This window comes from Ictalurus furcatus, chromosome 19, assembly GCF_023375685.1.
Source record: "Ictalurus furcatus strain D&B chromosome 19, Billie_1.0, whole genome shotgun sequence".
NCBI lineage: Eukaryota > Metazoa > Chordata > Actinopteri > Siluriformes > Ictaluridae > Ictalurus > Ictalurus furcatus.
In genome coordinates, this window is record NC_071273.1 from 23858390 (window position 1) to 23870217 (window position 11828).

At 42.1% G+C, this 11828-nt stretch overlaps 1 long non-coding RNA gene and 1 gene segment (V, D, J or C); one reads left to right on the forward strand and one right to left on the reverse strand.

Annotated features, from left to right (window-relative positions):
* Positions 1-6335: 6335 nt before the first annotated feature.
* On the reverse strand, positions 6336-7907 carry LOC128623660 (uncharacterized). Its single transcript, XR_008388622.1, has 2 exons — positions 7478-7907; positions 6336-6803 (listed from the first exon to the last, which is right to left on the reverse strand). It is a non-coding gene; the product is annotated as an uncharacterized LOC128623660 (long non-coding RNA).
* Positions 7678-10395, forward strand: LOC128623659 (immunoglobulin kappa variable 6-21-like). The segment is given in 2 exon segments: positions 7678-7768; positions 7867-10395. Coding segments are annotated over 2 exon segments (420 nt in total).
* The last annotated feature ends 1433 nt before the right edge of the window (positions 10396-11828 follow it).

Consider the following 11828-nt stretch of genomic DNA (forward strand, 5'->3'; position numbering starts at 1 on the left):
CCTCCTTGCCCTGCTGAGGTTGTCACTCTGTCTTCCTGCTCGGCTGAGGACTTCGGTTCCTGCAATGCTGAGGCTGTTGCTCTGCCTCCCTGCCCCACAGACAACATCACTACAGATCACGGCCTCACTATGGACGTCATTCTGTCTCCATGCCCTGCCTCGGATGTCACTACGCCCTCTCCACGACTCCCTCTCTCTCAAAATTATTTCGCGTGTTGGGAGCCACACATTCAAGGGGGGACTTTGTCATGGTTACGCCGACTTCGGTGCAGGACTATGATTCAAATCGGCAAATGCACCTCACCACATCATGTCACATGATTGTTTGCACCTGATTCATCTTTTGGTTTAATGAGCACTGGTATTTAAGTCTTGTCTTGCCCTACCTTTGCCAATTTGTCTAGCTTTTGTCTTATATTGCCATTATATGGTTTGTTATGTTCCTTCGTCCTTAGCAATTCTTTCTGCCTTGAGTTCTTGTTCATGTTTTCTAAGTCTACAGTATATAGACTGCAGTATATACAGTACACACATTTAATTTGTAGACTTTACCAGCTTTCTCCTTTTACTGATTTCTTGCTTTTATGTGTTATAATCACAGGCATTTCATCCGACTCAAGAGAAGACGTGACCCAGATGCTTCTTAATGTAGCAGCAGTTTCTTACTCGGAAACCGCCTGTCTCTACGATAATCCACAACTTCCTGGAGTGTCTGACTGATCAGTATGTACTCAGCACTGCTCTGTCTGCACTGTTACATCGAACATTTCAGCTTTGCTCTTTTTTTTTAATTTTCAGACAATTACAAGTGATGAGAGAGGTGATGAGTGAGCAGGTGAGTCTTTTAATATAGAACTGTTTAAATCAGCTTCATCAAACTGAAATTATTTACTTTTTGCCATTAGCTCACAAGAGACTAAATCCACCATGTTGAAGAACATTGTGAAGATTATGACTGAGATAGACAAGATTGATCCAAACATGGCTGAAATTCTGAATGTTGATCCTTCATCACCGTAATCTTCAGAACCTCCCATCAAACTATACAGTCTCTCTCTAACAGGTATATGACAGCGCAAGGACACAGCAGCCTCAGGATAAGATGCCTGGGGAGTGGGGTTTTTTTGTATGTGCATCTGCAGACCATAGAATGCAGACCACTGAAAAAAAAAAAAAACCACAGAAAATCAGCTGCTTTCAACCAGTGGTTCAGTTCAGTTCAGTTTACTTCAGCAGCACTGCTCTCTCGCTCACACACAATCACACAATCACACACACACACACACACACACACACACACACACCAGTCCTGCTCACTGAAGGAGAAAAAACAAATTTAAAAAGACGAGCAATTACATTAAATGAGCAATTACAAATGAGAGCCACGTTAATTTGCTCATTCCCCCAGAAAAACAAAACAAAAAAAAACAAGCAAACAAACTTGATTTTACGTATTTCATTTTCAAGATAGTCCTCAATCCTCCAACCCCATGTTCAATCCCAGCTTGGGATGACCCTTTGTTTTCCCCTTTTTGGAGGTGTTTTCCCTATGTTTGCTTCCCAAGGCCTAGCCCCACTTCTCTAGGCCCTACCAATTTGTTCTCGTGTTATCTTACACTCCTGGGACTAAGAAAATGAAACCTGCTGCTTCTGGTGACCCATCATAAATCAGGACGTCTACTATTGCAGCTTGCCAGGTGTGTGCCCAAAACAAGAAATTAGGGCACCACCAACCGGTCTCCTCCACTTTGTTCCTATACCCACTCATCCATAGTCCCACCTGTCTCTCAATTTTATTACTGGTCTTCAAATCCCTGGAGACAACTCTGTGATCCTAGCAGTGGCCGTTCACAGAGTCGGTTCATAATCCTGCAGGCTCTCCCATTGGCCAAATGCACTTTTGAACTACTGCAGCATGTTGTGAAGATCCCTGGGATATCTCAGAATTTGGTCTCTGGCCATGGACCCCAGTTCACTAGCTGCTCTGGAAGCCTTTTGTAAGCTTTTAAGGGCCTGTGTAAGTCTGTCCTTGGATCTGTAGCAAACCCTTCATTTCCTCATGTAGGCCAACCACACCTCTTAACATGACCACATTTTCTGGGTGGAATATGCCCACAATACCCTTTGGCACTCTTCCTTGTGTATGGTGCCCTTTGACTGCCAATTTGGGTAAACGCCGCTACTGTTTCCTGAGCAGGAGTGTGAAGTCGGTGTCCCTGTTGCAGCACTTCTGGTGCATTGTTGCTGACAATCCTAGAAGAAAGCCTGGGCTGCACTGTTGTCAGCCTCCCACACCTGAGAGTGATATGCAAATCGGGACCACCAGAGATCTCCCCTTGTGTGTGGATTCCGGTATGTGGGACCATTTAAGCTGCAGAAACAGGTCAAACTTCTCTCATAGAGAGCCCATATGGCATGACCAGGCACTCATAGTGGCCCGAGGTGGTACTGAAGGCCGTTTTACACTCATCTTCCTCACTGATACGGACCAGGTTGTAAGCACTACGAGGGTCCAGCTTTGTAAAGATGGTTGCTGACCTTGGTTGTTTGAGGGCTGCAGGCACAAGTGGCAAAGGACAACAGTACTTGACAGAGCATTGGTTGAGGCCCCAGTAATCTATGCATGGCCTGAGGCCACCTCCCTTCTTCTTCATGAAAAAGAAGCCAGCAGAAGCCGGGGATGTAGAGGGTCTGATGTACACTTGTTGGGGTGCCTGCTGAATATCTTCCTCCATGGCTCGCTGTTCTGTTTGTGAGAGTGGATTCACCCGCCCTCGAGGTAGGCTGGTTCCGGGCAGCAGCTCAATCGCACAGTCATATGGGTGGTGTGGCAGTAGTCCTCTTGCTTTCTCCTTGCTAAATACCTCTACGTGGTCATGATACTCAGGCGGAACGTGAACTGGAGCAGGTTGGTTGGTACTTTCCACTGTTGTGACTGCTAGCAGGATAACTTGAGCTTGAAGACAGTGTGCATGGCAGTAAGGAGACGAGTGAGTGATTTGTTTGTCAGTCCATAAAATACGAGGATTGTGTAGCTCCAACCATGGGAGACCTAGGATGACAGGATGTCTGGCAAAAACGCTGACATACAGAATGATGGTTTCCTTATGGAGTGTGCTGATGTGGAGGAATAGGGGTTCTGTGCAGTAGGAGATGATCCATCCTTCGATTGGAGCTTCATCAATGGCTTGAATCTTACGTGGCTGCAGTAAGGGATGAACGGGGATGTTGAACTGGTTCACCATGTCTTGATAAATGAAGTTCCCCGCTGCTCCAGAGTTGATCAGTGCTGCGAGAACAGAAGACACCCCTGAGTGTTCAACCATAACTGGAAGAATGAAGGCTTGGTGAGAGAGTAACTGGGATGGACTCACCCTTAGGGAGTGGAATCTGGAGTCCCCGCTCTCCCCATTGTCCCAACAAGACTTGAGAGGGCACTGCTGGATGAGATGGTTGTCTTTTCCACAGTAAAAGCAGCGAAGCTCTCGATGATGCCTCTCTCTCTCCTTCTTGCTGAGCCCTGCGTGCACCAGCTGCATGGGCTCTATGGTGGCATCTGACACTGTGAAACTTCCTTCGCTACACACTGGACAGCGGCTTTGAAGAAGTCGATCAAGTCGGATGGCCAGGTCAATGAGTGAGTCGAGGGTGAGCTCCGTCACTACTTCCTGGTTAAGCCCATTGCAATACACCATCTTTAGAGTGGGTTTGTTCCACTGAATTCTTGCAATGATGGTCCGGAACTTGAGGGCATATGCTGCAACATGTCGTGAGCCTTGAGAAATAGTCAGGAGGTTCTCTCCCGTTTCCCTGCCCTCAGGAGTGTGATCTGAGACGAGTCGGAATAGCCCAGTAAATTGTTCAAAAGAGGAGGTGAGCTCGCTGCCTTGCTACAACACTGACATTGCCCAGGTGAGAGCATTACCAGTTAAGATCTCCATAAAGTAGGTAACCTTACGTGTCTCCGGCATGCCGGGATTGCTGGCGAGGAAAAAGGAGTATTGCAGGAGAAAACCCTTGCATCGAAATGACACCTCTCAGGTCTCATTTATGATGTTTAATTAAGGTTAGTCTAGTTAAGTTTTGTTTACCTACTTTAGTAAACATAAAGCAGGCTAAGATGATAATATGAATGAAAACAGACAGATAACCAGCTTGAAATATTTACAGATACAATGCTGAAGTGAGACTTCACAAAGTATTAATAAGAGTCCAGGTTATTTAAAGGGAGTAGTGTGAGTGCAAACAGCTGAGGGTCAATAGTAATCAGGTGACTGTACATGGGGACAGAAGCTTGACTAGGGCTTGCAGGCTGAGGATCATGGGATGCTGATGTGACAGTGGAGGGGGCGTTTCATTTGGAGAGGATTTGTGCTATTTGTAGATCATTTTTGCCTTCTGTAAATCCATTTATAGATGTTTTTACCTGTGTTTGCTACCTTTTTTCTCTGAATATATTGCCCGTAGTAGCTTAGGTAAAAAGAACAAATGCTGTAGTTATGCTCAACTCCTACTTATTAAGCTTGCAAGTGTCTACATTTACATGAGACATCCACCACCAGGGGGCAGTGTGACACCAAAAATACATTCAATGCTGAGGTCAGGCCGCTCCTAAACAGCTGGAAATTCTATGTACAATAAAGTTCATGATTCAAGCTGGATCCAGGACTTTATTGGACTATTTTTGTAAAATTTCACAAAAATAGGAATACTCTGTATCTGTGGGGTTGTCCTCCTGTACTGATGCTCCCATGTCTCAGAATAAATAAAGTTATTAAAGTGTAAATCCTTCTGCTTATAAAGTTTCAGACAGTTTTTCTGTAGTAGTGTTGAAGTCCTGGCCAGTTGAAGTCCTGGAATACCCTGTATCTGTGGGATTGTCCTCCTGTACTGATGTTCCTGTCTCAGACTAAATAAAGTGAATAAAGTGTAAATCCATCAGACAGTTTTTCTGTAGTAGTGTTGAAGACCTGGCCAGTGCTCCTGTAACAACTCGAGACGGTAACCAGGAAGTAAGCGCAGGAGCGATGTCTTTATTAATAAATCAATCAAACCATAAACAAGGAACGCGGTGTATACTGAACAGGACTGGCTAGATTACACATGGGACTAAAGTCTAGGCATTACACGAAAACAGGGCATGGAACCAAGACCGCTAGCATGCTACACGCATTCGCTACTACATGCGAACTCATCCAACATAACGTAAACGAATATAATACTGCGCGAAGTGCAATAACAAACATAATTAAACTAAAATCACAGACATCTGGAGTAAATCAGCCAATGCTTGCACACGGGGAATAAAAACACAAAGGCTGATGTCCAAATACAAAAAGTCTCGTGCACGCGCTCGCTCTGCAGCAGCCCTTGCACCTCGCCGCCGCAGCGCCATCTGTCGGCAGGAGTGTAACAGCTCCACATTTAAAAGAATGTGATGAATTAAGCTTGAAGTGAAGGATGAAAGGGGAATTATGAAATTGAATGGTTTATTTTTGGATTACATTACTCTTTGTTGGGTGCACGATGGTTTAGTGGTTAGCACGTTCACCTCACACCAACAGGGTTGGGGGTCTGATTCCCCCTGTGTGTGCAGAGTTTGCTGGGATTTCCCCTGGGTACTCTGGTTTCCTCCCCCAGTCCAAAGACATACATGGTAGGGTGATTGGCGTGTCCAAACTGTCAGTAGTGTATGAATGGGTGTGTGAATGTCTATGTGATTGTGCCCTGTGTTGGATTGGCACCCTGTCCAGGGTGTACCCCATCTTGTGCCCGATCCTTCCTTGGGATTGGCTCCAGGTTCCCCGTGACCCTGAAGAATAAGTGGTACAGAAAATGGATGGATTACTCTTTGTTAGACATGGGTAATAAAAGGGATCAGTAATAAACGATGTTTGCAGCCTGTAATGCAACTGAACCAAAAGGAAAATTGGCTTCAGACGTATATAATTTAAACCAATTAATAACTGTTTCAACAAGAGTTTTGATATACAGTCAGGTAGAATTTCATTACTGTCTGTGTTATTATTAAGTCAGAACCAGGTATGGTTTATGAAAAGGTAATTTCATGTAAGAGATAGAGAGAGAGAGGGAGAGCGAGAGAGAGAGAGAGAGAGAGAGAGAGAGAGAGAGAGAGAGAGAGGTGGAAGTGAGATTTGCATGAACAGGACTGAAGAGTTTCATTTCTCCCAGAATAGAGCAGAAACTTCACCAGATGTTCAACTTCCTTCAGTCAAACTCACTGAAGCACAACACACAGCACTGAATCTACAGCTAATCCCACTCTCTCATCACACTGATCATCACTATTAACTCCAATAAAAGAACACACAACGTCCAAAACTCAGCTTTATTTCAGCAAAAACTACAGGAAGAGCAACAGGACAGTGAAGAGAGTAAAGACAGAAATGTCAGCATTGTGTAGAATTGAAACTCTATTGTAGATGGATCATAAGCAGCTCTATGTTAAACTCTATCTTGGATCCACTAGCCTTCACACTGACTCTTTCTGAAAGTGACCGGATGATCGACGTTGTTATGGGAGACCCTACAGCTGAACTCCTCCCCCTTTTCCCAGAGGTCTTTGCTGAGGGTCAGGGTGCTGCTGCGGCTGTAACGGCCGTTCTTCTCTTCTTCTGCGCTGGTCAGAACCTCGTTCTTCACCTGTGAGCCGTCCACTGTCCAGCTCACCAGCGCCCCCTGTGGAGAGTAGCCAGACAGCAGGCAGAGCAGCGAGGCCGATCCCTCAGACAGCTGCAGAGGAGACGGAGGGAGCAGAGACACGGAGGGAGCTGTGGTACCCGCTGGAGAGGAGAAACACACACACACACACACACACACAGAATTTGAAATGATTATGAAATATTTCTGTAACTTTGTGGAACTGTCTGATCTTACAGAGTAATTAAGTCTAATAAAGTCTGACTTCATGACTGAGTTTCACTGAGTACTTTATTATTTGACATCAGTTTCAGTGCAGAGACAAAACAAACATGTTCCACACTGTAATTTATCTGGGAAAAATCATTTTTTATAACAAGTGTTATTATTTTATAGTTCAAACCTTCAGCATATTTAACTGCAGCAAATACAAATGTAGCTGATTACAGAAATATTCATTGTTTAACACAAACACACACAGCAGCTTTCATCTGGATTTTACATCCGCACAAAGTAACTCTATTTATTAAATGTTTATTATAGAGGAACTGCAGAGTTATTGCATGTCGAATATATAGCGAGTGTGTAATTATTACATATTTAACATCAATAATTGTAGATTTGTTGAATGTTCAAGAACATTGATATGGGATCTGTTCTGATACTGAAATGTGTTCCTCATCAGAGCTTAATAATACACAATAACATCAATTATGCAATTATAAACATAAATAATCTGTTGAGTTTAAGTTTATTTATTCATGTAATTAGTAATGAACTAAATGGATTTTGTGTTAAAAGAAGAAAACACACTTACTGTTCACCACGAGTTTGGAGCCTCCACCAAAAGTCCACCACAGTGATACATTCTAATGAAACCATCGTACAAAAACCTCCATCACACTGCAGTGCACACACACACACACACACACACACACACACACACACACACTTTGCATTGCCAGTCCATGCTTCAGTGCTCTGCGAGTGTTTATAGCCCTGTGACTTTAACACTTCATGACTGAGAGCTGCTGCTCAGCAACTTCACCCACAGCAACCATGACTTTGATCAGCGTCTTCATCTGCACACTGGCCCTCTGGACTCAAGGTGAGAGTTTAACATCAACTCACAGCCTCACACACTTCATTTCATACGAATTCTACACCACTTTACAGCATAGAAACACAATCTATGTTTCTCTTCAGGATCCAGAGGTCAGGTGACTGTGACTCAGACTCCTTCAGTGCAAACTGCTGATCCAGAAAAAACAGTCACCTTCAACTGTAGAACCAGTAGCAGCGTGTATAATGGTAACCAGCTACACTGGTACCTGCAGAAACCTGGAGAAGCTCCTAAACTCCTGATCTACGAGGCTACTACTTTACAGTCAGGAACTCCAGCTCGTTTCAGTGGCAGTGGATCTAATACTGACTTCACTATGACCATCAGAGGAGTCCAGACTGAAGATGCAGGCGATTATTACTGTCAGAGTGACCATTATATCGGTAGTAGCTGGGTGTTCACACAGTGTTAGAGCGCCGTACAAAAACCTCGGTCAGTGAGAGTGCACAGAGAAGCACTGCTGCAGCTGGGAGCGACTGCAGGTGCTGAGGGGGAGGATGTGATACAGCACAATGACACACACTGTGGACGAGAGAAAACACACCACACTAACTCACTAATGCACACACACATCTGTGAGAGGAGTCCACCTTTCTCAGCTGTGGACATACAAACAATTCCTCATCATTCTCATTCACTGCTTAGTAATTATCTTTATCCTGTTTTAGAAAGTTAAAGAAGTATTTATTATATTTATATTTTGTTACATATATGATTTACCAAAGAGTTCTTTATGGTTAATATCAAACACTATTATAGATTTAATATTTTATTATATAATCTTTAATATTCATTAAATTGATTCACATTATAGAGCTGAGACTGACATTTAACTGAACCTTTCTTTAATTATTAATAAACCCTTAGATAATGATTTTCTGTATAAAGTCATCAAAAACAAAATAAATCAGCAGCACGGTCAACAACCTGAGCCCTACAACAACCATGCAGAAAGTCTGACCAATCCCACAAGGTGTTGCAGAAAGTCTGAATAATCCCACCTGCTCCTGATCAAACTCTCACCAATCCCGCCCCACCCAGTCTCACAGTACAAACGTTTCCATGTAACTTATCTGTAGCTCCTTCTACATGTTGAATATCAATGTTCTGCCACAGGAATATGTGTATTTCAGAATCAAACCAAACAAAACAAAGAAAGAGAGGAAGGGACTTGAAGAAAAGTTCAGTGAGCAGGAGAAGTTTAAATCAGTGGCGTGAGGAGAGGAGGAGTGGAGCTGTAGAAGACAGGAGGAGGAGAGAGGAATAACATCTTATATGATAGTGAGGGCGTGGAATGTCCAAAACGTCCTACAGAGGAGGGTCGAGGGCCGTGATAAATATTCACCTCTATGACATATTAATATTCATGCACATTACAAGCAAAATAATGCTGAAAACATGTGTACATGAAATTCCAGGCATCTCTCCTGAATTTTAGAGTAAAGAAGTGAAGTGTCCCGCTTTGACAGCGTCACGTGTGAAAGTAGAGTCCAACAAGCAGAGATTCTAAGAAGTACCGTTCTACCTGTGTTTGGTATTTCTAAATTTGTGTAAGGAAGATTATAAGCTTTTTATCATGGTTTTATTTTTGTATTTTATGTGAAACGGTGATGATGGTTAAAAAAAGTGATAGAAAATGTCATATTTTCAAAAGCAACAGATAGATTTCACTCGCTTTGTTTACTTCCGGGTCAGTAGAGATGTCACTCGGGGCATTTTATAGATCAATCTATTGTAAACACGGCATCACAGACACAATGAAAAGAGAAAGTGAGATATACTGACACTTTAGGTAATGGTTCAAATGCAGTACACTTCACAAAACTCGAGTTAAAAGGTGGAAAAGACCCGTATGAAGACATTGTTATGAAGGACTGGTCAACTGTTCTGGATTCTTTCCCACTGTTGACATACACAGACATCATGTGTCACCTGGTAAATGGGAAAAGTGCTTATAGCTTGGAACAAATGAAAGCATTCAAGTTACTTTAATAATAAAATGACTTTATTTGTGGATTGTTTAGAGATGTTCAACACACTGTACTTAACAACTGACATCTCATCTCCATACTGCTAAGGTTTATTTATTTACTCATCTTATAAAATGTAATATTGCACCTTAATGACTGAATGTACTGTATATGATATGAATAAAAGCTCAGTATTACTGTCTGAATATTCTGGTGTAAGCTTCTTTAAGAACTGTTTTAAACTGCTCAGGTTGGGAAAAATCATAAAGTGGTCCCGTAGCATGTAAATTGCACTCGTCTTGTCAGTTTAAGAAGTTATATGTAGGTCCAAGTGAACCAGCCCTGAATGATCCTGCAAATATGATATCGGATTCATTTGTGCAGGATTTTCATGACGAAATTGAGTCACTCAAGTGTAAAATGTAGGTGATGCTGACCCTTAACATACAGTACAGTGATGGTGATTTTAAATTCTGCTCTCTCCCTGGTGGGGAAAAAAACAATTCTGTGTGAACATGTGCTTTACAGTATTGATGTGTTTATGATTGGACCAGGTCTGAGCATGTGCAAGTACATTTTATTTTCTTTCAATAAACATTTCAAAACAATCAATGATGAGTGCAACCTTCAGTCCAAAGTTTCTGTGAGAATCCACTGGCATTGTTTTACTCACTTCTTCTCTCACTGGACGGTAGATTAAATCTTTCTTTATTGTATACATTATATCTACTGTGGTGCTTGAAAGTTTGTGAACCTTTTAGAATTTTCTATATATTTGCATAAATTAGACCTAAATCAAGTCCTAAAAGCAGATAAAGAGAACTCAATTAAACAAATGAGACAAAAAATATTATACATGATCATTTATTTATTGAGGAAAATGATCCAATATTTCATAAGTGGCAAAAGTATGTGAACCTCTAGGATTAGCAGTTCTTTGAAGGTGAAGAAGAAGATTTATTTATATAGGGCCTTTCCAAAGCTCAAGGTCGCTTTACATAGTATATATATCAAATACATAAGATACATACAAATACATACAACACAAATGTAATAAACTGAAGGAAAAAATCATTGAAAATACATTTCAAACAGATATGTTTTTTATCTGGGTCTTGAAACTAGGCAGAGAAGTGATGTTACGGAGAGTAAGAGGTAGTGAGTTCCACAGTTTCAGAGAAGCAACACAAAATGACCTTCCACCTGTAGTGGACAGCCGAAATCTAGGAATGGACAAAAGGCCAAGTTCTGATGATATAAGGGACAAGTCAGGAAGTATGGATGAAGTAAGTCAGACAAGTATGGAGAGGCAAGACCATTTAATGCCTTGAATGTCAAATTAGAGTGAAGTGTTTTCAATCAATGGGATGACAATCAGGTGTGAGTGAGCACCATATTTAATTTAAAAAACAGGGATCTATCAAAGTCTGACCTTCACAACACATGCTTGTGGAAGTTTATCATTGCATGAACAAAGGAGGTTTCTGAGGAGCTCAGGAAAAGAGTTGTTGATGCTCATCAGGCTGGAAAAGTTCACTAAACCATCTCTAAAGAGTTTTGATGAGTTTACTGTGAACACTCTTCCCTCTCTGTTCCCTTGTTAACACGTTTCCTCTTTGTTCCTTTGTTAACTCTTCCACCACTGCACGAAACCAGTTTCAATCAGGTACGGACAGATAAAGCTCCTAACCATTTGTGCACATTGCTTTGTCTCCCAGAGTACCATTTACTTGCATTCCTATGACTTCCTGAATACCATATATGGAGTTGTTCCTCTCTTACACTGAAATGCTTCCTGTTTTATGTAAATATGCCCTTCCGTCTAGCCAATCAATAGTTAACCCATTGTCTCTGTTGTGTGTCAAGCATGATACATATTCTCTGATTTTCTTTGAATAATGAGAGAGCTTCCCATTTGAATTGTGTGGGTCTGTGTGTCATTTGGCAACTCTTCCAAGCGCTTGGTGCAGGAAGTGTGTAGCGGGGCGAGGGCGCCTTCTTTTCTTTTTTCTTAAAAATCGCAACCCGAAGACCACATTCCTAACAAGTTTGGACTCCACCATTCCACAGTCAGA